At 56.8% G+C, this 25858-nt stretch overlaps 1 protein-coding gene across 1 annotated transcript in view; it reads left to right on the top strand.

The window, feature by feature from the left end:
- The window catches only part of SND1 (staphylococcal nuclease and tudor domain containing 1), a 411508-nt gene extending 395867 nt beyond the window's left edge, over positions 1–15641 (top strand). Inside the window, exons 17-24 of the mRNA XM_043463642.1 lie at positions 1363–1551; positions 6530–6671; positions 9986–10109; positions 10985–11054; positions 12000–12113; positions 12840–13043; positions 14855–14899; positions 15009–15641. Coding sequence (XP_043319577.1) covers positions 1363–1551; positions 6530–6671; positions 9986–10109; positions 10985–11054; positions 12000–12113; positions 12840–13043; positions 14855–14899; positions 15009–15074 — 954 coding nt within the window. The 3' untranslated portion in view covers positions 15075–15641. The remainder of the gene's footprint in view (positions 1–1362; positions 1552–6529; positions 6672–9985; positions 10110–10984; positions 11055–11999; positions 12114–12839; positions 13044–14854; positions 14900–15008) is intronic.
- Positions 15642–25858: the final 10217 nt, after the last annotated feature.

Below are 25858 nucleotides of genomic sequence, written 5' to 3' on the forward strand. Positions count from 1 at the left end.
GCTCTGCCCCTTTCTGGCCCCACTGCCCCTGTGTCTCAGTTTCCCCACTAACAAAATCAAGTTGGATTAGATGAGTATAATACCTTCTTTTTCTAGCTCTAATAAACTCTTCATATCCCCTTCTACAGTACACCCCCACTTCAGGCATTGTTGAACCTGCATTCCGCCTGAAAGGGTCACGGAGGTCTTCGTGTAGGAAGAGGGTGTTCGCAAATAGGAAGAACACCTGGCGGAGTCCTAACTCTGCCAGGAGAGATGCTGGGGACGCGACTCCCTGTGAGGAAACAGAGGCCGCTTGGGTGCGCAGAGGGAGGGCAGAGCGGGGAACCAAGAGCAGGACCAGGAAGGCGGGACCCCGGGTCCTTCCTGTTCGTGTCCTCGGCAGCTGCCACTGGCTCTGGCCCAGGCTTCAGAGAACTCCCAGGTATTTAGACATTCATTTTATTGCTTAATCGAGCTTGAAGCCGTTTAAATGAATACAAGTTTTTACGTTTAGCAGTGAAGGTTTTTACAGGCCCCTTTAGCAGGGGAAGAGGTTGGGAGAGAAGCCGAGAAGGAATTCCTCCTGGGCCACTGCCTTCATGAGGCAGAGCGGCATCCGTGCTGGGTCGGGGGTCCCTGGGCTCTGCAGGGATCCTGCCGGCTCTGGGGATCAGCCACTGTGCTCGGCCCCGAAGTCTGGGCTGATGGCGGTGAGCACACCCCTACAAAGGGGTAACCTCCAGCTGGAATCACCCCCTAACTACCCCTGCGCATCAGGGTGCTCTCTGCCCACCTGCCCCCTTCCCTCCTCTCCTCACCTGGCTCTCATCCCACTTTTATTGCCTTCATTAAGCATGACTTCATTCAGCTCTTCCAGGAAGAACACAGGTTCTCCCCTCCTTGGGGATTGCCTTGCTCTCCACTTCCACCCAAGGCTTGCCTATCTTCCTAGCAGAGCTGGGGCTCAGTGGGTGCTGAGGAGGAGTAGGTGTTGCCTGACTCACCCCTGACCTTTAGCTGTGTACACACAGAAACACACACACAGCTCACTTAAAACTAAGGAGAGTCAAGTTTTCCCTAGTAGCTCTCTGCCAAGAGGAAGGGGAGGGGATTTGAGGCAAGGGGAGTTCTGACGTTGCTTTGTCAGTGACACATCTGTCAATGGTGAGTCTGGGGTGCAAGAAGCTGAAAAACATAGCCCAGCTCACAGCACTGAGGTGAAGGGTTCTCAGACACTCTCACCCGCTCGCACGCTGACTCACCGTTGCAGCTGTTCCTGCCCGTGGGCTGACCATGGTGGCAGTGGCCCCGGGGCCGCCCTCCTCCCCTACCCACCCCAGGCTCCCGATGCTAGCTGACACCCCCCTTTCTGCTCCCTAGGTAGAGGTGGAGGTGGAGAGCATGGACAAGGCCGGCAACTTCATCGGCTGGCTGCACATCGACGGCGCCAACCTGTCCGTCTTGCTGGTGGAGCACGCGCTCTCCAAGGTCCACTTCACCGCCGAGCGCAGCGCCTACTACAAATCCCTGCTGTCTGCCGAGGAGGCCGCCAAGCAGAAGAAGGAGAAGGTAGGCTGTGGAATGGGGCCGGGGCCCGGCGGGGAAGGAGTGGCTGCCCTCTCTCGCCCTCCCGTCCCCCCACACCAGCACTGCTGCCTCCGTACGACAGACAGAAGCGCTTCTGTCCCCCGTCAACTGAGTGACTCCGGCTGGTGTTGGTGTCAGACCCCACGCTGAGGCAGGCCCCGGACCCTCTCTGAGCGCCCCTGTCCACCACCCCGGCTCTGGTGGGCTTGACACCGGAAGCTGCCTGGACGATGACCTTGGAGCCCGGGGTCACCCGAGACCAGAGACCTTCCTTCCCCCGCCCTGACCCTCCAGTGCTCTCGGAGGGGCCGGGTGGCCTGCAGCCCATGTCTGAATTTCCTTCACATTGCCCTGCAGGGAAGCCCATTTTGGAAGCTGCCCCAGGAGATGCATAAAGCTGTTAGGACAGCAGATTTACAGCCCATCAGTCTGGGCAGACACTGCATTGAAGAGACAAGGGGGGTGGGTTGGAAAGCAGCTTTTGGAAACAAATGGACGATTAAGGAACCCAGCGGTTTGGTGATGGGAGCCGGGCTCGGCAGCCCCTTGCCCCTACCCCCACAGCCTGTCGCCACTGACTTACGGCTCAGCCCCTATAATGGGGATAAATCAGCTGGCCACCAATTTGTCAGGGCTTCTCGGAGCTTGAGGAGGATTTCATGGGACAGCCGTGCTGAGCCATAAATTTGTTCCAGGAATAAATGTTTCCTTCCCCATGGGGCAGCCATCTGGCTTACAACTCGCCTCTCAGAGCCAAGGCCCAGACACCTGCCAAAAGGAGTGGGGGGCCCCGGGGCCCAGAAGCCTCTGGCTCCTCCCACCTCTCCTCTGAGAGAGCATCACACTTCCCCCAGGGGCCAGGCACCAGGTGCCGGAGGACTTCTGGGATCTTTGTGTCTCTTAGTCTCATCCCCTAGGATTAGGACAGGTGATCGACCCTACTAGAGCTGGAAGGACTCCAGGGAGAGGTGGCTCCAAAGGCCAAGACAGGTGGAAAAGACTGCCCACGTCTTGGAGGGGCGAGCAGGCCACCACGGGGCCTCTGGGGAGGATTCCACTTCTGTCCCAGTTCTGCTTCCATTACAGCTCCCATTATAGCCTGTCTTCCTAGAGTGATGGGGAAGCAGGCAGCCTCGGCTCCTACAACGGAGGCACTTCCTCTTGGGTTTCCTTTCTGTGACAGCTTAACTTAAGACTGACACCCCCTGTGTCCTCTGCTCGCTGCAGGGAATGGAGGAGAGGTGGTGCAAAGGTGGAACGAGTTAACAGCTGTGGGACATTTCAGCAAGCACCCGCCTCTAAGGCCCAGATTCTGAAAGTATCTCTGCCCCCCTGGCCCTGCTCCCTGGCTACTCGGCACCTGAGCCTGGAAGCCATCTCTTCAGATCTGAGTAGCCTTCTGCCGTCTGAGAGTAGAGACCCCAGAGGGACCGAGGAAAGGACAGAGAAGGGAATCTGGCCAAAGCGTGGTCCCTTGCTTAGGTGCTGAGCCAGGCATCACTATTTACTACGCAGTGGATTTGTCTGGAAGAACCCAAGTCGTCATTTCTCTGGTGCCACGTGATGGTGCTGAGGAGTAATTACCAGTGATTAATTACTTACACAGGCTACGTGGTTTTATTCCAGTCCAATTAAAATGCAGCACACCACTCTCAGTGCGAGGGCCCGCCCGCCTCCTGGGGCCCTCCTGCACATCCCCTCCTCCTTGAGGCCTGGGGGAACCTAGCCCGAGCTCCCTCCTCCTGGTGGGGCTGCTCTCTGGGAACAGCGTGGGCAGAGCCTTGGAGCAGCCCTCCGAGTTAGCTGGACTCAGACGGGAGAATCTGGTGGTCAGCTGGGCAGCAGTAAACTTCGTATCTGAAGTGTCCCAGGACCCCCAGCCTGGCCCTGCCAGTGAACCAGTGAGAGCTGCCTTAGCTGTCGAGAGACGATGCATCCGGGGCTAAGAGATCATCATGGTCCCTGTGGGCTGAGAAAGCCAATACCGAGAGATTTTGTGAAACCAGGGGCACAGAAGTCTTGGGTGGGTGTGATTATGTGCCTGTGAGAAGGTCTGAATGAGGAACCCCAACAATGCTGTGTTCCCCACTCTGAGAATTTAGCTACCTCCCTGCAAGACCTGATCCCCCTGCGCCTTGCCGTCTCCTCTCCTTAGTGAAGAGGCTAGTCTGTAGGAGGCTCGTGCAGGGTTCCCCCTCCCCCTCCTCTCGGGATCCTGGGCAGGTCTGAGGGCCAGAGAGGGAGCCTCAGAGGGCAGCTGTCTGTCCCCCACACCCCCTGCCCCACTCGTACCTCGGCAGGGCCCTTGACAGGCCTGGATTGGCCATCGATTGGCTTTTATTGAGCTTAGCTTCCCACTGCGGGCTTGCAGGCCTTCACCACCCTGGCCGCACGCCAGCCCCTCCTCTGGTATTAAATAGGATTTAGAAAGGAAAGGTTCCATGCAGTGGAACCTCGGGTCCACACAGCCCGCAGCCTGCCAGGAGGAGGACCCAGGGCTCCCCCGGGAGGAAGTGCAGGGGGGTGGAGTGTGGATGGGGGCAGGGCGAGGACAGAAGAGACTGCCTCTCCTCTGCTGCTAAGCTGGCCCCGGGGTGCAGGGGATCTGAGCAGGACAGGAAGTGGCTGACCCAGCAGTGCAGAGCAGGGGAGGGAGGGGGCTCCCTGCCCACTAGCCCCCGGGATCTGTAGCCGGGGTCACAGAGGGTGTCTGGCTGGCGTGTGTGCCCCTCCCTGCCCAGATTCTGCAGAGAGACAACCGCAGTCGGCGTGGGCCCAGCTCGCCCTTGTTCTTAGGGTGGGGACCTGCCCTCCAGCTGACTGACTCCTTCCCACCACAAAGCCGCCTGACTGGGCCACACTCACCAGCTTCTGCAGGGACCCCGCAGGGCTCTGTGACTGAGGGCCAGGCCTGCCCTCTTAGAAATGGAGCACTCCGTCTGAGGAGCAGCCCCCCTTCTTCTGGCCTGGGGCAGCCTCAGGCTTCCAGTGTGTTCTCATCCCCAGAGGCGGCAGTGTCCTCTGCTCCCTGCCTGCCCGCTGCCCTGTGAGCTGTGGGACCCCATAGGACGGGCCTCTGTCTGCCTCCTGGTAGGAAAGGGGCCCGAGGACCACCCCGAGGCTCTGTCTGCATCATCCCTGACCTCCACCCCGCTGCCCCCTGAACCTGCCAGGGAAGACGCCCCACCTTCTCTCTTCAGGAGGAAACCTGACGCTGTCACCTGAGGCACCTTGGCTTGAGGAGTTTCTACTCTCAGCCCTGTTCCCATTCTGTCCACGAGGCAGAGGAGCCTCCCTCCCCTCCAGCCGAGGGGTTAGGATGGGGACCGGCTCAGGAGCCAGCGCAGGGGCCCCGGGAAAGGCAGGGAACAAGAGCGGAGGGAGGCCCTGACTTGGTCTGCGGCGGTAGGGGCACAGTCTGGAGAGTGGTGCTGGTGGGGATGGCGCAGAGGATGGACTGCTGGGCCAGGAATGCCGCTGGCGAGTCTCCGCCACTCCCTGGCAGCCTCCCCCCAGGCTCAGAAAGTCCCTGTTGCTCATTCCAGTTCCCGGGCCCAGGCCTCTCCCTCCAGTGGAAGGACACGCACTCATGCCACGTTAGAGGCAGGACCATGGTTTCAACGGGTGTCATCCAGAGTGGTTCAGCAGTTCCAGCTTTCATATGCTGCTTGGTGCACCGCCCCACCGTGCCCCAGGAGCCCGTGTGTGGCAGAAGGGTCACGTGGCCCAACTGCCACCTCTTGCAGGGGAAGAAAAGGAGACTCAGAGGAGGCATGTGACGTGACTGAGGTCACACAGCAAATTAAAGGGGAAAATGAAAGGACCAGAGTCCACAACTCCCACCTACGACTTTTCCCACTGTTCATTGCTGCCTTTTGTGTTCAGGGGCCCAGGCGATGCCAAAATTCCCCTTGAAGGGCTCTAGGGCCCGGCCCCCAGTGTTCAAATCCTGGTTCTGCTACGTCTAGCAAGCCTGTGTGCCTCGGTTTCTTCATTTGTAAAATCAGGGGTAATGTTGATCTCTTTTGAAAAGGTTGCTGTGAGGATTAGATGAGCTAGTACTTGGGTAATGTTTAGTGCGGCCCTGAGTGAGCATATAAGGTTTGGGCTAATAACTTCTGTCACCGCCCACCCGAGTCCTGTATGTGTGGGACCCAGTGTGTGGTCCAGCCCCCCGGACTCCCCCAGCCCCTTTCTGCCGCCCGGCTGGAAAGCCATCTCCCTCCCTTGCTCTGACAGGCCTCACTACTGGGATAATCTCCTGGCCGCGGGATTGGACTTGACGCGCTGTCACCCTGCATCAGCTTCTGAGCACTGCAGCCCTGACAGTGCAGGGCTGGGGGAGAGAGAGGGAGAGGGAAGGGTGGAGGGCGGCGGCCCGGCTTCCGAACCGGGGTCAGAGCAACCTCCGTGAGGTGCGGAGGACGGGCATCCTCGCACAGTGGCGGCCCTCCCCTCCGCGGCCCAGCGCCGTTGCTTGGAGAGCCTCAGGAGCGCTCGTGGCCTTGTGACGGTGGGAGGGCCTGGGGCGTTCAGTGGCCCTCACAGGGGGTAAGGGAAGGGGACAGGGACTGGTCACCACCACAGGGCCAAGGGGCTCACGCCTGCGTGTGTGAGAGTCGCTGGGAGTCTTGAGTTTCGATTCCCTTTCCCTGGGACCCTTAGAGCACATCCTGATGGGCAGGCAGGGAGGGGTACCCTGGCACCTTCATTCCCAGGAAGATCCCCAGTTGTTCTGGACACCTCAGAGTTTGGGAACTGCTGGACTGGAAGTTCCCCCACCCCCATGTCTGCCCTCCAGGGGCTCAGACCAGCATGATGCAACATCACCCCCACACTCACTCACCCCCACACTCATCCCCAGAGCAGTGGTTCCCCCTGCCCAGAGCCCCTTTCCTGGCGTCCTTTCTGACTTCACTTCCTGAACCCCTCACCTCCCCTCTGCTGACCACACGTGCAGGTCTGGGCCCACTACGAGGAGCAGCCTGTGGAGGAGGTGATGCCTGTGCTGGAGGAGAAGGAGCGCTCGGCCAGCTACAAGCCAGTGTTTGTGACGGAGATCACCGATGACCTGCATTTCTATGTGCAGGATGTGGAGACAGGTGAGCACACACCTGGCCCTGTTTCCACCACCTCACGGCTACTGGCGTGGGGCTGGCCCACCTCAGGGCCCCCCTCTTCAGGCAGGGGGCGGGACCCAGGCTTCCAGGGGCCTCCCTGCCTAGCTTGCGGCTGCTGCCCACCTCCCAGGCCCCTGAGCGGCGCTCTGGGCCCAAGGTCATATTCTCAGCCGCAACGGAGGTGGCGAGGCTGAGCGGTCCTCTGAGGACTGGTGAGGTCACCAGTCCTGTCTGGGTGGTGCTCTGAGACTCTGAGGTCATTGTTTTCCTCCCAGACACCCCTGGCGGAGCTAGGCAGGAGGATGGTGCCCTCGGAGCCCGTCAAGAAGCAATGGACAGATTGTCTCCACATGGCCGGGAAGCGCACGCCGGCTCTGCTCAGCGCCTCTGCCCTTCAGCCTCCCCCAGGAGGGCAGGGTGGGGGCAGCCCGGGCTTGTCTCTGCTGGGGTTTCTCCTCCTTCAGAGGTTCCTGTAAGCCCCGAGTGGTGACCAGTTGCCATGGAAACAGGCGGCACTCTAGGGGAAATCATCCCCAGGAAGTCTTTCTGAAAGACCCTCCTCCATCCTCCCTCTTCTCCTGCCCTCCGGTGCTGTGCACTGAGGCCAGGGTCCTCGCCCGCCGTCCTGCCCGCCCCCCACTCTCGGCAGAGACCTCAGGTTTCCAGAGGAGCGAGGGCAGCAGGGCTGGCTCTCACGGCAACCGCACTGGGGCCTCTCTGGCCCAGCTCCCCACCTCCACTACCTTTTCTCTGTCCATTCCTGACCTCCCTTCTCTCGTTTGCCACCCTGTGCGGGGAAACATTTTAGTTTCAGAGGAAAAAGCTCTTTAAGCTACTTCTTGGTCGAGGAAACCAGGTCTTTGCAAGGCGGAGGGGGCGGGAGATGTCAGTGACATTGAGGGTGACAGAGTGTGGCTCTCCCTGCCCTCCTCGGCCCCACCCCCAGGCCCACTCCAATGGTCGGCAACCTCGTGTCAGCCACTTCCCCACCAACGATACTGCCCAGGTAGCTGCGTTTGTGGCAATGTCACTTCACTGGGGAGACTGACCATTCTGAACTTGGGCTGGCGGGGCTGAGATGAGCTGCTGAGCCTGCAGGGTTAGGTTCTCTCGTGGTCAGCAGCATTCCTGGTGAGAGGGGCCCGGCCACTGCCTGGGGAATGAAGCCAGGAGGAAACCTTCAGGTCTGAAAGGTGGCCCAGGTAGGAATGAGAGCTACTCCTGAGCCCAGGAGCCGGCAAGAAGGCCCTCCGGGAGCTTAGGGAAAGGGAACTCAAAGGAGACCCTGCCCAGGGAACCCCGGCTCCCACAGGCTCTACCTGGCCTCTGGGTCCTGCCAGGTAGGACTCGCTTTGAGTAAGAACAGGTGCTGGGGTCTCCAAGGGACAGAGCTTGAGGCTGAGTTCAAGGCCTCCATGTAGCCTCTGTGACCTCCGAGGCTTCCTGTATCGGTTCCGCACCCCGCCTGGCTGTCAGTGACAGCTCTTGGAAGCCAGAACACTGCACCAAGCGGCAGCCAAGGCAGATAACAAGGAGAAAAAGGGAACTTGGGAAGAACCACGTATTGTTGGAAGATTGGAGGAGCAAGTGACGTGCTGCATGGCACACCACCTGGATGACTGTGAGCTCCAGAGAAAACCCTGCCCTCCATCAAATCCATGAACAGGAACCTGGGCATACACAGACTCCCTCTCCTGAAACCCTTCGCCCCTCTGGGAGGCAGGGACATCCTCTGGCCGTTTTTCCCTTCTCTTAATTAAAGCCAGCCTTCGGGAAGGATCTGGTGAAGTAATGAATGCATTGCTATTGGTCCTCCGTGACCAACCAGGCTCTGTCTAAGGACCTCCCAGAAGGCTTTGCTATTCGCAGAGCTGTTGCCTTGGAGCAAAATAATAATAATAATAGAGCAAGTATAACAAGATCTCATCTGTGTAGAGGAGGCTTCTAAGTCCCTGAAATTTTACTGTCTGGGCAAGAAATGCAGGCGCAGGAGAACAAAGGGTTTACTGCCAGACAGGGGGAGGGCAGCTGCTTCTAAAAAGTCCCTGAAACCATCTTGTGAAGGCCAGGGCAGGGACAGAGTGTGGACAGGCGCAAACCTGCAGACCCCTCTTCAACACAATGCAGTTGCCAAGCACCCTGCATAGCCGGAGCTTTACGAGGTCTCAAGAGAGGTGACAGAATCAAGTGAGCTGTGGTCTGTGCCCTGAAGGAGCTCACAGTGCAGTGGCAGAAACACAAACCAGACGGGGAATGGATAAGGCCCCCTGTGACAAGTGTGCCGATGGCTAACATGTGTCAGGCTCCTGTAACAGGGCGGCCCCGGGCCCTGAGGGTGGGGAGGAATCCCTTGCTGCCACCACACACACACCCACCCCCCACTCCAGCACCCTCCCCCTGGAAAGCAAAGCTGGTGGAAAAAGGCCGGATGTAGAGCTTGAATCAGAGCCAGAGGGATGTAAAGGAGAAGCCACTGGGACTAACGCTTAGCAAGAGGGTGGTGACGGGATGCGGCAGGAGGGGGCCCCTGAGAAGACCTTGGGGTTGCCACACCCAGGGACAGATCAGCCGCAGGGTGGATGACCCAGGGAGAATGGTTCAGGAAAGAAAAGGCAAGGAAGGGTCCCACTCCCCCTACCCCACCAGCCGTGGAGGAGGGCAGTGAGTTGACTGGGAGGGTGGAACCACTGGCAGCGCTTGGAGGTTCAGTTCCGCACATGTCTCTAGACGCGTCGTGTCAGAGCGGCCACATCTGAACAGGCTGAGACTGGGCCCCACTCCCGGAATCGCTCCCATCTTTCACAGCCCAGATTCTGAGGTCCTTTCCTTGTGCAGGTCCTTGTGAAGGAGGGGGCCCCCTCCTTCAGCTCCACTTTTGTCCCTGGGTGACTTGGCAGAGAGTAGCTACTGTCCGTCACCACTTCTGTGGCCCAAGCCAGGGCCAACCCTGGTAGGAATGGAGAAGGCAGGTTGGCCTGGGCCTTGCTTGGTATCCACTCACTTTCTTCACCTCCTAAACCAAAGCCCAGGAACATTCCCTGCGCATCCCCAGGGATAGCCAAAAGTGGAAGGCTGGGTTCCTCTTAAGCCTGAAATGTCTGCAAAATATCATGAACCTCTTCGAGCAGGGACCAAAGAGAACTTCCCTGCAGGATGGGGGCAAGCCAATGCTGTGGGCACCCTGCAGCAGTCCACATCCTGCCCAGTCCCCGGGCTCATCTTCCACCCAGCCCCATCTAGAGATGAGGCTCCAGGGAATGTGGTACCCAGGTCTCACTCCCTCTTCCTCCCCACAGGCACCCAACTGGAGAAGCTGATGGAGAACATGCGCAATGACATTGCCAGCCACCCTCCCGTCGAGGGCTCCTACGCCCCCCGCCGGGGCGAATTCTGCATTGCCAAATTCGTAGACGGAGAATGGTAAGCCACCTGAACCCGAGCAAGGCAGAGTCTTAAGCAGGAGCAAGAGGAGATCTGTCTCCAGGGCCCCAGCCTGCCAAAGCACCAGCCAGACTTGAGGCATTCACAGTATCGGCCTGCCTTCCACTGAGTGGTCGCTCTTGACCTTGGCCAACTCTCCAGAGTGGTCCTCTATGTTGCCCATTTGCAACAGTGTAACCCACAGTTTTTCTGCAGTCGGCCTCTAAGGTACAGGAGTACCTCTCCTCTCTCCTGGGCTCTTCTGTTGGGGGAGCCCTGGCTGGCTGCAGCTCTCCATCCAGCACCCCATCACCCCGCACAGTAAAGATGATGTCAGGAGGGGCAGGGGTGGTGAGGGGCGACGCTGGTTCCTGTGAGCCCAGACCAGCCACCACCCTCCACCCCAGCTGTCTGGTACAGGAGTAGCAGCACTCCCAGGCTGCAGGAAGGTCACTTACGTCTGATCTACCAAGGATAGGGCCCATGGCCTTCCCAGGGTGACGAAGTGACTTGGATGCATTCCCTGCTGCGGCCTCCCAGACAGATCTGCCGGCTAATTACAGCTGCTGTTTAGTGTGCTGGGTTTAAACAGCGGACATCAATCTAGTCATTAGTCTTGTTGCTTTATGCCCCAAGGACACATTAATCTGCTCCACATGCTCCCCTCTCCCTCCCTCTGCTCCCAGCTATGCTCTGATTCCATTAGATGGGGTCCCGGTGGAGTCCGAAATCTGGCCCTCTGTGACACCCACGGGTGTTCATTCTGAGCCCTGGGCGGGGAAACACTGCACCCCCTGGCCTGCCATCGCTGAGGCTCCGGGGAGTCCGGGCTCCTCGAGGCTGTCCCTTGAGCTCTGCCCGTGATGGCATTGCAGGTACCGCGCCCGAGTGGAGAAAGTCGAGTCTCCTGCCAAAGTACACGTCTTCTACATCGACTACGGCAACGTGAGTGCGGGGTCGGAGGTGGGCGAGCAGCCGGGAGGGGCCCCTCAACACACCGGCCCCTAGGTCAAGTCCATCTGAGCTTTAGACCTCCCCCTCCTTCCCTGATAGATGGGGACCCTCTGGGCCTCTCTGCTGCTCGTCTGACTGGCCTGAGTCCTGAGGGACTGGGCAACACCAGCGTCTTGGCTCAGAGGCCTTGAGCACTGAGCAGTCTCCTGTCCAAGCCCAGTCACAGCCCCAGTTTCTCTCCTGCCCAAACTCTGAAGAGGGGGCTGTGAAGTCCTGCCCTCTACACCCCGTTTCCTGGTCCACAAGGTGCCTGGGTACTGGTCCCCAGTGCATCCCAAACCAGGCTTGCTGAGAAGGGACTGGTACCCCCAGGAGAAATGCCCCTTGGACTGGGCCTGGGAGTGTGTTGACCATTCCCCGCAGCAAGCAGGAGAGAAAGCTGTCCTTCAGAGCCGTGCTGCTCCTGAGGACTGGTGGGGGACGGGGGGGGGGGGGGGGGGAGCCGTGAATAGAAAGCCCAGATCCCGGGCCAGCCCACCACCCAGGAATACACAGAGGAAAGGATCTTGCTAACTGGGGCTGCCCTGCACATCTGGGCCAGGACCCTGATCTTAGAGTGCTCTCCCAGCCAGGGACCCCTGCCCCCCAGCCCCGCCCCGGCCTATGGGAAAGTGGTCAGGGAGCCGGTGTCACAGTGGGAAGGCATTGGGAAAAGTGGATCAGGTGGGCTGCGTCAGTGGGAGCCACCAGCTGGGGCACCACCAGGCCCTGCCTTCCCGGCTTTGCTGACCCTGCAGGCCTGTGCTTGTGGAAACGGGTCCTGGGTGCGGGAGGGGGCTGAGTTAGAGTGCTCAGGAGCCTGGCCACACAAGTCGTCCCCCGAGAGCAAGGGGGCTTCCAGTGTGTGACGCCGCTGGCCCGGTGTGTCCTCTGCAGAGGGAGATCCTGCCGTCCACCCGCCTGGGCACCCTGCCGCCTGCCTTCAGCACCCGCGTGCTACCAGCTCAAGCCACGGAGTATGCCTTTGCCTTCATCCAGGTGCCCCAAGATGTGAGTCTCCACCCCTTTCTTCCTCCCAAAGGGGACCGTCCCCTGACACATGACCACTGCTGCGGCCCCAGCACGTACTCACGGGAACTAAATGCAAAGCCCTCCTGGGTCCCACCCTCCACCCCCTCGCCCACTCTAACGGGGCTGCGCCCCTACTGTGGCCCCGGCTTGGGGCCCTCTGCCTCTAGCCTGCTGGGCTCTGGGCTGCAATTGTCTCCCAGTACTCCTTCCAGCCTCAGACGGTGCCACCAGAAGTGACTGTCCCCAAACAGATCTGCCCCGGTCACACCTCTGCCAGAAATCCTCCGCTGGGGCCGCCCTGGCTGATGGGAGTGGGTGGAGACAGTGATGACGGTCTGTTAATCACGGGGAGAGGGGCGTGGCCAGGGAGGTCCGGGTCAAGGCCAGGCGGCCTTGGAGCATCTGAGCCGGCTCTTAAGGAGCCATGCTCAGGGTTGGGGAGGGGAACCTGGTAGGGAAGGGCACACTGGGTGAAGACTAGTCTGCCAGCTATAGGCAGTGGCAGGAGGTGAGTCGGGCCCTTGTCTGCCCTGGCAGGGAGGTGATTCTTTGTATCATAGGTGGGAGGGACGGGGGGAGCTGAGTGGGGAGTAAGGTGATGCTGGCACGTCTAGGCAGACTTCCTGGAGGTCCGGGACCTGGGGCCCTCGCAGCTCTTGGCTGGTACCAGCCTCTCACGCTGACCTGGGTATGTGCCCGCCGCAGGAGGATGCTCGGACCGACGCGGTGGACAGCGTGGTGCGGGACATCCAGAACACGCAGTGCCTGCTCAACGTGGAGCACCTGAGTGCCGGCTGCCCGCACGTCACCCTGCAGTTTGCTGACTCCAAGGGGGACGTGGGGCTGGGCTTGGTGAAGGAGGGGCTAGTCATGGTGGAGGTGCGCAAGGAGAAGCAGTTCCAGAAAGTGGTACGTGCTGTGGGGGGCGGGACAGAAATGGTCCATGCTTTAGGGGTGGAGCGGCCCCTGGCATCCCCCGCTGCCAGTGTCCCAGAGGAGGGTGGGTGCCCCCGGGAGCCAGTGAGGGAGCAGGAGCCCACCATCCTGCTGCTCCTGCAGGGGGAAGATAATGGATTTGGGTTTGTTGGGGGTTTTTTAAAAAGTTAATTACTTCCCAAATTAATTGGCTGACGGTTTGGCTAAAAACTGCAGCTGCAAACTGGAGCAGAAAGTTTCACAGAAAGTTCCCCTTTGTCCATCCCCTCTGGTGACAGGCCAGGAAGCTGTGCCAGGGGTGGCGCAGAGAGGCTCACAGCCCAGCGTGCTGTCTCTCCTATCCTCACATCCTCCTCTCCAAGCCCATCAGCAGCTCCCAGCACTCAGTGCCGCCTGAGCCACTTAACCCAAAAGACTGCCACAACCCCCTCCAGCCTGTGGGGAGCTGGACCTGAGTCCCACCTCCCTCGTTCATGAGACATATGGCCCTGGGGATCAACCATTGGACACTTGAGTCTCCCGTTCATGAAGTGAGAAGAGTGCAGCCAGCCTGACTGCTCCCAGGATGGACCACGAGCATGGGGGCTGCCAGCTAGGGAACCTCCTTGTACAGCTCAGTGGTAGATCATTAGAGCCAGGCTTCTCCCACTCAGCACTGTTCCCATCCCAGTTCCCCAGCCTCTCCCCACGACATGCCAGCCTCCAGGGACAGGCCAGGCTGGTGGGAAGCCCCCTTGCCCTTCTGCAGCACCCAGCTCCCCCGCCCTCCTGAGTTGGAGAGACTCAAGTGGTAGAGTTGAAACCAACATTCTCTCTCCACTAGACCTTGCTTCCCCCTTCTCCCTGCTCTTTTGCCTTTCCTCTCTCCCCACGTGAAGAAGGGTGGTTGGTGGGTCTGTGGCTCTGGTTATGCAGGTTGATAATTTATTTGAAACAAGACTTCACTGTGGATCACTCCTGTGTCTTGTCTGGACAGGAGGGGCCTGACCCCTAGTCTCCCCACAGTTTCTTGGATCACTCCTAGGAGTTAGCTTAAGTTTCACTATAAACTTGGAGATCGTAGTAAAAAAAATAAAAAAACCTGGAGATCTTAGTGTCCCTCATGTGGAACTACCCATAATGTTTCTGGTGTCTGTGTGAGTGTAAAGTCGCTTCAGTCGTGTCCAACCCTGCAATTCTATGGACTGCAGCCCACCAGGCTCCTCTGTTCATGGGATTCTCCGGGCAAGAATATGGTGTCAAGAAACACCTAATGTGTTTGTTCATTCACTTACTCATTCATTCTGTAAATGTTTACTGAGGATCTGCAAATCTCTGAATAAGAGACATTCCTGCCCCCATGGAACTTGCATTCAAGAATGAGTTGGCAAAGAATAAAATAAGTCAACAAAATTAGACATCAGACGATGAGTGCAATGGAAAAAGTGAAAGTAGAAGTAAAGGGAACCAGGAATGTGGGGGAGTGGTCATAATTTTTTAAAGGGGGTTATATGAGGTCTCATTAAGAAGGTGACTCTTAACCAGAGGCTTGAGCAGGTGGGACAGGTAGCCAGGTGGACAGGGGAGAGAAGCATGTTTCAGGTGATTGGAACAGCCAGTGCAGAGTCTGGAAACAGCAAGGAGAAGGCGACTCTGCACTTGGATTTTCCTCGGAGGGAGCTGGGAACTCCTTGAGTAGGGGAGTGATGTGACCTGACCTGGGCCTCTGCCAGGCCCCTCTGGCCGCTCAGCTGCAAGTACCCGCACCTTGACCATCCATCCCGTTGTTTTCTTGTCCCCCACAGATCACAGAATACCTGAACGCCCAGGAGTCAGCCAAGAGCGCCAGGGTGAGTTTTCGCCTCAGGAGCCCCAGAGGGTGCTGGGAGAGGGGCTTTGGCCGTCTGGGTTCCAGCCTGTCCCGCCTTCCCTGACGAGCCATTTGCTGTTTTCTCACAGCTGAACCTGTGGCGCTACGGAGACTTCCGAGCTGATGACGCAGATGAGTTTGGCTACAGCCGCTAAGGAGGGCACCGGGTCTGACCCCCAGCCCCGCTCACGCCAGCACCCCTTCCTCTGCCGGGAGGGTGTTTTCAGCTCCAGACCTCAAATCGGGGGCATAGATTGGGTCCAGCTTTGCTTCAGTGTCTGGGAATGTTTCGTAGGGCGGCATCTGGGCAGGGGGTGGGGAGAGCCCCCCTGCCACGGCTTTCAGGGGGCAGGCATTGTCTTCCAAGAGGACAGGCACTGCCCTCCGCTGTCTCTCCCAGCTGATTTTGTTTCTATTTGGAGGTTTGTGGGGTTTTTGTTCCTTTTTTTTTTTTTTAATTGTCCTCAAATCAGGAAGAAACATGAAAGACTTTGTCCTAATGGGGGCTTAATCCTGGCCCCGAGGCTGGCTGCCGACTGGCACCCCACGTCCGTCCCAGACCGCCCTTCTCCCCGGCTCTCTGTCCAGCTGTTGATTATGTGATTTTTCTGATACGTCCATTCTCAAATGCCAGCGTGTCCACATCTGCCCCTTTGCCCAGCCCTCCCTATTTCTGTATTTAAAGCTTTTGAGGCCCAATAAAATAGTACATGCTGTCTGCAGCTCTTATTGGTGATGGTGGAGCCCAGAGCCCAGAATCTCAACAGCTCCAGCCAGGAGGTGACCTGGACACTCAAATGACCCCCAAGGTCTAATCCATGTGCCTGACCAGCTCCCTGAAAACAGCCAGTCACAGGAAGAAGGGCAGTCCTTCGGAGCAACTCCTGGGGCCTGATGGGTATACCTGGCACCATGGCCGTCGTGCAGAAGCCTGCAGGTCTTCTCTTTTGACTCATCTACACATGACTGCTCTCAAGAACCTCAGCAGCTCAGCATACAGTGCCCAGGTGAGAGATTGCTGGGCCTTTCCTTTGGCCGGACCCACCAGCGCCCCCCAAGGGGCCAGCAGGGTCTCACTGAGGGAAGTGAGGCGAGTTCTGGCTTCCTGCTGCAGCGGAAGGAAAGGCTAATGCCCAGACAGACTGGCGCAGTGCACTGAGGTTGAGGCCCCTGGCCTCCACCCTGATACCTCCAGTGTCCACTGGAGAACGAGGGGCTCCGAGAGGGGTCAGGGCCCAGGCCGAGGAGAGCCAGTCTCTCCAGGTTAGCTCTGGCTCTGTTTGACTTGACAGGGTGCCTGCAACCCCAGACTACTCCTAGGCCCCGAGGGAGCACCCTGAGAGTGGCTGCTGCGATGTGTGTGATGAGATGCCCCCGTGCTTCTCGGGGTGAGAAAGCAAGTGTGCACGTGTTGTGGAGCTCATCGCTCCAGCACCCATGGTGTCCAGGGAACCTGCCTGTTCCCCCAGACTCCAGAGCCCCATCCTTGTGGCCCTGACCTTCCTAGGCACGTACTCACATGGTGGCCTGTCTTCTTGGCAGCCCCACTTTTCTGCCTCACATTCTGATCTGTGGTGATGCTTCAAGCTGCCATGTATTAAGATTGGTCCTGTCTTTGGGGAAAGTCAGAGGAGGTGACTTTGTTGTGGGGTGGGGGAGACGCTTTGTGGGGCCTGGCTGGCCAGCTCTCATTCCTCAATGAGGTCTGGGTCCCCAGAAAATTCTGGCTCCTGGCAATTCTGCTCCACACTCACTTATTCAGGCCCAGGGTTTGTGTAGGGTTCTGCCCAGGACTCCTGTCTTCTCTTCTTGGGGTGACTCTAGTTAAGGAGAGAGGTGAGGGAGAAAAACCAAGGGCGGGGTGGGGAGGGCTGTCCCGCGCAGTGCTGCAGCCAGAACCCCTGCACCCCCTCCTCCCTGGAAGACTTGCGGGCTCTGCCTGCCACCTCTCTGGGTTGGAGTGTCTTTGATCCTCGGATCAGAACCTCTTCATGGTCCAGTAAACTATTTCCCATGGCTCCAGACAGCCCCGGTGGGGGCCCGAGAAGGCTGCAGGAACACAGGTGATGAACAGTCTGCCCTGTGTCCTTGCTCCTGGAGAAGCTGTTCTAACCCCTGCAGGCAGGCCCACTCTAACCATGGTCTCTCATCTTTATCCATCGAGGAGACTGGTCAGAGAGAAGAGAATGCCCGTTTCACCCATTTTGCTCCCTTCTGGTGGGGCCCGGGGGTAGTCACTGTGTATTCACGAACACAGTTGGCAAAGGGGCAAGATGCCAGCCTACTCTTTTAGTGAAAGGGTCTGAAATCATGTCTCTGTCTTCTCAGTTTCCTTGGTTACATTTGCGCCCAAGGATAAACCCTCCATGGTTCTCCAGCTGAAACGATGCCTGAGTCTTCCCCCTTCTTACTTTCTTGCTCCAAGGCTGATTTAGACAAAGGTCAGAGTACTCACCAGGCCGGAGGCCCTGCTACTACTGGTTTCGGCCCCAGCTCCATGTTCTCTTTACCACGGCAACTGAGTTCTGAGGTCTGTCCTGGCCAGGCAGGGCTGGGACTAGGGTGTGGTGAGCCAGGCACCTAAAGTACAGAATTTAAGGAGGCCCTCAGAGTGTGCGGGTGCCTTGGCATATTTTCTTTTCATCCCCCGTTGAGGCCAGCCAGCATGAGCACTTGCACAAATAGCACCAAAAAAAAAAAAATCTCCAAGGTCCTTCTCCCACTAGAGGTGCAAAACATGCTCCTTGATGTTGGCTCATAAGCCCTGCCTCCCCATCCACCTTCCTAATTGAGCAACAGAATTTTCTGAGCACCTGTCATCCATCCATCCATCCATCCACCAAACACAGGTTAAGACCCAGCAGCACCGGCACAGCCCCGGGTCTGCCAAGTGCCGAGGCCACCTCCACAGGCTCTCAACATGCGGTCTAGGTGCTCAGCAGGCAGCAGATGCTGAAACACCAGTAACAAGCCTCAGCTGTGGCCTCACCCCAGGACAAAGCTGAGGCCTCCGCCTAGTGTTTAGGGAGGTGTCACAGAGGAAGAAGGCAGAGTCGGGCTAATGGATGGCAGGATAGCAGCACTGCTAGTCCGGGCAATCTGGGAAGTTTCCCAGACTCAGAACTGATGCTGCAGACTCCAGGGTTTAGGTAGCCACTGGGAAGAAGTCCTGACGCCGAAGAACCCTCCCCGGCAACCCTCACCCACCTCCTCCCAGTGGACAGAACCAGTAGGGCAGGCAGGCAGACAGTGGAGAAAGGGTTCACACAACTGCCTCCACTTTATTTATTGGTTTGATTATTTCTGCGTCCCAGGAAGAGAGGCAATGGACCCCTTTTCTTACTTTATCCCATGTTGGGAAGCAACAGGGAGGGGCTAGAAAACTGGTGCCTCAAGAGTGGTTATTGATGTCCTAATTACAAGAGGATGCTAATTTAATTTGAACCTAATTACAGTGTACTACCCTGGGTGGCATGTGTTTTAATAATTAGCGTCCTTCAGATGCGTAGGAGTATAATAATATTTACACTGGGTTGGCCAGCAGCCTGGGGAGGCGGGCTAGGGGCCCATACGCCACCCTCCCCCCGGACAGCTTGGCTGCTAGCAGGTGGGGAAGATGGCACATGAGTCCTGGTTGGCTAGGATCTTGTCAGCCTTCCCGGGAAACATGGTTGGGCCTCATCGCCAGCCTCTTGCTTGACCCAGCGGGTCGCCCCACTCTGCGGGGAGCCAGGCTTGAAGTCTGGGAGGCATCACAACCAGCAGCGGTCACATCCCTCCCCCACCTCACACTGCCACAAAGACAAGGCCGATTTCTGGTTTCCCTGGTGGCTCAGACGGTAAAGAATCTGCCTGCGGTGCAGGAGACCTGGGTTCAATCCCTAGGTGAGGAAGATCCCCTGGAGAAGGGAATGGCAACCCACTCCAGTATTCTTGCCCAGAGAATCCCATGGATAGAGGAACCTGGCAGGCTGCAGTCCGTGGGGTTGCAAGAGTCGGACACGACTGAACGACTAACACTCACACATGCTGACTACTTGGGCCTATCCAAAGGAAGGGCTTGTTTAGAGGAGAGGAAGGAGAACCACGTGGTTTTTCTTCTCTTTATTGAAATACACCTTCAGAAAGGTGCACAGATGATCATTGTGCAGCTCAGATTTTCACAAAGTGAACACAGCGATACAAGCACACAAAACCTAGAACGTCACCAGCCCCTCGTAAGCTTGCCCTTCAGTCACTGTCTCCCCCAGAGGCAACCCTCTGTTTCATCCCAATGGATGAGTTTTGATGGTGGTGTTGCATGTTTGTTTTTTGCCTGGTTTTGATTTTTTATGTAATTGGAGCCCTGCAGTATGTGTCCTCATGTGCCTGCCTTCTCTCGCTCAGCTCATCTGGGAGGTTCATCCTGGTTACGTTAGCTGTGGTGTGTGCGTCTCATTTCTGTACGCTCTGTTGTCTGAAGATACCACTCTTTGGTGGTTATAAAGGAGTCAGATGCTCAGCAATCTGCTAGAGCCAGAGCTCTGCCAGTTCCCAAAGGGAAATCTGCTCGTCCTCATTATGCAACTGGGGGAACGGGAGGCAACACGTTAGAGAAAGAGGCGCACGATGGCAGGGCAGGGCCGGTCCACCCACCATGGACCCAGAGCAGTGTGGTTGCCAGTGTGGTCCCATGCCCAGCCTCTCAGAGCCCTCAGCGGTGGGGAAAGGTTCTATTAGCAAATTCTAGAAGCCAAGCAGGAAAACCAGGGGTTTGAGAGATGTTGGGAGGAAACTTCGGTGTCTCTACCTAGACGTCGCGCTAGGCCAGTGCTTCTCTTAAGTGTGGCTGGCAGACCAGCGATCTCAGAATCACCCCGGTTGCTTGCTAAAATGTAGCTTCCAAGAATAATGCCAGGATTCTATTGGGAATGGGGGTTGGGTGAGTGAGCTCATTTCCTCATCTATCATCTCATGAAGACAGTGAGTAACACTGTAACATTTGAAGTTGATAAAACAAGGAACTGGCCTATTGTTTAGCAGTAAGATGGTAAGCAACGGAAGATCTAAAATAGATGATGAAAAGCAGTTACCTGCCTTTAGGTAGCATTACTGGGGGTGGGGTGTGTACCTTTATTAATCCGTGTGTGCTATCCTATCACCATCAATAAGCATTTCTCTTTTTTTAATTCACTCTCAGGTAAATACACATGTATCACTTCTCATTCCAGTCAACTCCTGTGGGCCAGGGCCTGGGAATCTGCACTTCTGATGAGCTTCCTAGGTGACTCTGAGTTCTCAAGTTCAAGAATTAGCTATCACTGTCCAAACTCATCTTATGAGAAAGGAGACAGAGTAACTCACCCAAGGTCACCCAGTTTATTAATGGCAGGGCCAGAAATAGAAAACAAGTCCCCTGACCCAGGCCTGTGATTTTTCTCTACATCATGGCTTTCACCTTGGTGGGTGCCCGTCTCAGTGGGCCTGGCTGTCAGAGGCCTGGGGGCAAGCTGGGGACCCAGCTCAGCTGAGGGAGGCCAGGGGCCCGGAGCACTTCTAACTGCAATGCGTTTATAAACCTGCTGCTTGCACACAGTTGCTGCTCACGTGCCCTGCCAGCATCACTGTCTGAGCTGTTTTCTCAGAAGGGAAGCCATCCAGAGCCCCTTGAACATCCAGGCCTTCAGCATCTACTGAGCACCTGCCAGTTCCAGGCACCGTTTTAAGGGCTAGGATACAGAGTACCAAGCCCTAGCCTTGTGGGACTTACGGTCTAGAGGACAGTAGGTCTTGGGTGGTAGACTTAGCTAACTTCACCTAGGTAGAGGTCTTACAGGTGCTCTGGTGTTCACTTGTCAGGTTGACCGAGTACATGCCTCGTGTGCCAGCTGTTCCCTCCTGGCCTGGGGCCAGGGGCTGCTTGCACAAGTAAGAGCCCCCACCAGGAGTCATGTGCAGGAGTGGTCACGGCAGTTTTGTTCCTACCTCAAATCACCGGGCACAGCAGACACCGCCAAGGCACATGCGCACCACCGAGGCGTATTCAGCAATGAAATGAATGACTGTGCTGACAACAACATCGGTAAACTTGGGAAACAGTAAAGCAGGCACTTCTCAGGGGACTTCCTACCATATGATGCAGTTATTCTAAAGTTCAAAACTCAAGTGATACGTTGCTTACATGGGTGAGTATGTTAAGTGATCATAAGATTTATGGGATGTTTTTAAAAGTGTAAAGGGACACTTCTTACATTTGGACCACCAGCGTAAACTAGCGCTTTATTGAGCAGTCTGGGACACACTGACACCTTTGATGTTACATAATAAAACACCAAAACAAAGGGATGAGAAGCAGAAGTCTGGATAGGGGTCACTTTCAGGGGGGCAGGGAACTCCGGTGGTGGGATGAAGAAGGATGTCAGAGATGTAAGCTACTGGGAATGTCCCAGGTCTTGGTCGGGGAGGTAGGTTCATAGATGTTATTAATGAGGTGGCATGGGAGCTCAAAAGAGAGAAAGCTGAATTTGTTCCTAAAAGTTAGGTGGTGTCATGGTGGGAAAAACCTCAAAAAGGAGCACTTCCCTCTGCCAGGGAAAGTTGTGGAAGGTTTCAAGGATGAAGTGATGGAGAGTGGGTCCAGTGAAGGCAACACACTGCATAGGGAAGCCTGCCTGCCTGGATTCCAGGGTTGTGTACGGCCACAAAACTAAAGACCAGCTAAGGCTCCCACCACCACTTCCAGGAAAGAGCCTGCACAAGACACCTGACTTCACAGTCCCTGGGTAACTTCAAGCTGAGATAGAACTTTGAGTAAGGTGTGCATACATCATAAGTGTACGATTCATGGATATTTACAGGTCTATACATCCCGGAAACCATCACTCAGACTAGAAGGTCAGCATACCCAAAGTTTCCCTACGCCCCTCCCTCCCTGGCTAGGTTTTTACCTCTGTCACCACAGTTTTGGCTGTTCTTGGTGCCAACAGACATATTTTGATACATAGTCTTTTTTGCCAGAGTGACCAAGCACACTTAGGCGTGTCTGACTTTGCAACCCCATGGACTGTAGCCTGCCAGGCTCCTCTGTCCATGGGGATTCTCCAGGCAAGAATACTGGAATGTGTAGCCATGCGCTTCTTCCAGGGGATCTTCCAACCCAGGAATCAAATCCAAGTCTCCTGCATTGTAGGCAGATTCTTTACCAGCGGAGCTACCAGGCAAGCCCCACCACGGCTGTTTCAGGACCTTGGACAAGGCCAGCGGGAGGTCTCCGCCCCTGCTAGGTGAGATCTCTGCTGCCTCCCTGGCAGTACAGATTCATCATTACCCCTGCTTGACGGAGTCATTATTCTAGGCCCCGGGCCCAGGCGCTGTGCTCTGGGATTGGGTGACATTGGGGCGGTTCAGTGAGCAGACAGCCTCAATGCATAGTCATCTGGGTGCCCAGGCCTGAGAAGCCACCTCCCCCTCTACCCCCAGGCAGTTCTGGATCCACATTTCTGGATCACCTGGCCTGGAGCAGGCCAGGTGAGCATGCCTGGGGCCAGAGCCCATGTCCTCAGTTGTCCCCGTGGAAGGAGAGGCCTGAATCATGGCGAATGTAAGCAGTATGCTGCTAGGCTCTGGGATGTAGTCACAGGCCCAGCTCGCCTGTTGGTCAGGTGTGTCTCTGAGCCTCCGAGGCTTCACGGTGGAGGATGTGGCAGTTTGCACAGCAGTCCTTCCATCAGCTGCAGGCACCTGCCCTGCCTGCATCACCACCCCAGGCTGCCCTCTGTCCAGCCTTTCCTCAGCCAGTGTGGTTCAGAGTCTGGGTTTCAAAGGGTTTCTTGCGGAGCCTTAGGCTCAGCAAGCTAATTAACCTCTCTGACGTTGTTTCCTCATCTGTCAACTGAAGATAAAAACATTAAAGTTTCTGCATCTGAAGTTGCTATCAGAATTCAGTGACAGGTTTTTTTTTTTGTGCAGGCCCCGAGCTGACCCAGGGTTCAATAACAGCCATTGTCACTGGGCAGCAGAGACACAGCACCGGCAGGCTTTCTGTTACCCGGGTAGCCAGCGCCTGACTAAAGCAGGAATCTGTTTAGGTGAAAGGAATTCATGATGATGCTACAAAACGCAGGCACATGGAGCCCGCCTGCTCATAAGAACATTGTGGGGTTCAGGCCAGACAGGAGCCAGAGGTGTCTGAGGAGGGGTGGGGAGCTGAGGTCACTTGGCTGAGCCCCTGGGCTGTCTGCAGTTTGCAGAGTGGCAGGAGGTGGGAGTCATGTATGCTTGGGACAGTTTGGTGCCTGGGGACTAGACCTGCAGCCGAGTCAAGACAGCCCCCATGTACTGCACCCTTACGTACTGATGACCCAGCGGCCCACAGCACAGTGCCTGACCTCATGGACTTCAGCATGGGTGTTCCCACACTCAGCTGGGCCTGAGGGATGCCACATCCAGCTGAAACTTAATGTGGCCACCTGCCCTCATACCTGAGACCTGGGCTCAGGCAGAAGGAAAAGGTGGCGGGGGTGGGGCGGGGGCGGGGTTGGCGGTGTGGGGAGATGTCTTGGAAGCCAGTAATCAGTAGACCTAATAACCTGCTGCAGACAATGACTGCTCCCCGCTGATGTGGGTAAGTGGGGTGGGGTGCGTGGAGAGGTGCTGCCCCGGTGCCAGCAGGTAGCCCAGCACCCCAAGTTACAGGGACCCCCCGAGCCGGAGGAGCAGCAGCTGCACTCCCGTCTCAGAGCTGCTGCGGGAATTCCATTCCCCATCGCTCCGGTGGGGCCTGCCTCCAGGACTGGGCAGAGGCCTCGCTGGCTGTGGAAGAAGGGTGCTGGGGTCTCAGGTTCCTTCTGGAGAGCAAAGCCAGGGCAGGGCTCTGCAGAAGGAGGGAGCTGACAGGGCTCAAGCCGAGGGCACCAGGCCAGGCAGGAAATGTCAACACCCACATGGGGGCGCTTCCTAGACTCCGCACCCCGCCTCAGGTCCACTGAAATCCTGAGGTCAGAGGGGTCCATTCTGGGATGCCACAGTGCGTGACTGGGGTGGGGGGCATTCCCACCTGACATGACAGAGCCTACGAGAGGTCAGTGCCTGGCCCAGAGTTATATAGGGTGTGAGAGCACCAGAAGTCACACAGAGGCCCACCATGGTAGCCACTTGCAAGATCTTGTTCCCTAGGGAGGGGAGTTGTGTGGGCAAGACCTGGGTCTGGGGCTGGATTTCACCCCTCCAACTGTGAACATCTGGCAAGGGCAGTTTGTAGAGAGGGCTCCCCAGGGACAGCAGTGCACCAGTCTAGGCAGTTGGGTGGGAGTCTGGGCACAGTGGGCATCACTGGGGACTGGCCTGGCCTCCTTGGCTCATCTGGCCTGATCTGTAAAGGGCAGCTCCCAGGGAGTGGCCCGGGGCAAAGATCTCAAATGGGGCCGCGTCTGATCAATTGATATTGGCTCCCTGGGGTGCAATGTAGAAAAGGATTCTGAGGTCATGCCAGAAAGTCAGCTCCAATCAATTATTGATATCTACCAAGAGTATAGAAAGAGAGGATGGTCATGCGTGTCCCATATATGTGCTATCTTTGTCTTGGTGCTTTATGGGGAGCGGCTTCTGGGATCCTTTGACCCCATCAAAGCAAGGGACACTTCCATAACATTCTTGACAGCAGGCATCAGCTTCTGCTAGAACAGAAGCCTGGAAACTCCCTCTCAGAGAGTGGTGCCCAACCCAGTCCATTCTTACCCTTTTACTGTGATGCGTTCCAATTGCAAAGAATGTGTTGCAATTTAATAAACGTGATTTAAGCACCTACTCTGTGCTGAGCCCTAAAGACCCACAGCTAAGTCCGTCAAATTCCTTGCCCTACCAGGTGAGTATCATCTGCAGATACTTGAATCTGGTCAACTCTGACTCTTTGGAAAAGACCCTGATGCTGGGAAAGATTGAAAGCAGGAGGAAAGGGGGGCAACAGAGGACAAGATGGTTGGATGGCATCACTGACTCCATGGACATGAGTCTGAGCAAACTCCGTGAGATAGTGAAGGACAGGGAAACCTGGCATGCTGCAGTCCATGGGGTCGCAAAGAGTCAGACACAGCTTAGCAACTGAACAACAACAACTACTGCAAGACCAGTTTTCTTGGGGAGGGAGCTCTGAAGCAGTGGGAAGAGGTGAGGCCCACACCTGGAAGCTTTGAGCTATGGGCCTCTCCTAAGACAAACCTTCCATTTCCCACTTGTGGGGGGTGGTGGTGGTGGTAGGACTTTCAGGTCAGCAGTCCCAGAACACCACTTCTCAAACTTGAACATGCTTGTGACGCATCTGGGGGGTCTTATTAAAATGCAGGGTCTGATCCAGTGGATCTGGGGCAAGGTCAAAAGTCTGCATTTCTCACAAGCTCCCAGGAGGTGCTGAGGCAGTAGGATCTGGGGGGAGCAAGCCCTCCCCACCCCCCAGAGCTGCCTCGTTCCCCACAAAGGGCACTAAGGAGGTGACCAAAGCCTGAGTTTGGGGACAGGGAGCGAACACGATTCATGTTACCTAGAACCAGAAATCTGAGGGAAGGAGCCACACCCCTGCACAGCTCTGCAGGACAACCTGACCTAGGGAAGACTCTACCCTAGGAGTGCCAGGGACACCGCTGAGGGTGCTGGTGGGCTCCTCTAGACTGGACAGCCCCACTATGATCATGATGTCGGTAACAGCCAGCCACCCATGTGCCGTGCACTGGGCTACACACTGATGGGTAGGTCCTAGGAAGGAAGGACTTCTGGTCTCCGTCGCAGAGACTCTAGAAGACAGGCCATGCATTATTCACCTGTGCCTCCCTATGCCCAGCGTAGTGTCTCATAGCAGGTATTTGACAAATGATTAAAGAATGAATGACTAAAGTGCACCTCAGCCCAGGCAGAGGGTACTGTATGGGACCACGTCCAGAAGGAAGATGGAAAACAAGATCAGAACCCT

The sequence above is a fragment of the Cervus canadensis genome, chromosome 3 (assembly GCF_019320065.1).
Source record: "Cervus canadensis isolate Bull #8, Minnesota chromosome 3, ASM1932006v1, whole genome shotgun sequence".
NCBI classification, from domain to species: domain Eukaryota; kingdom Metazoa; phylum Chordata; class Mammalia; order Artiodactyla; family Cervidae; genus Cervus; species Cervus canadensis.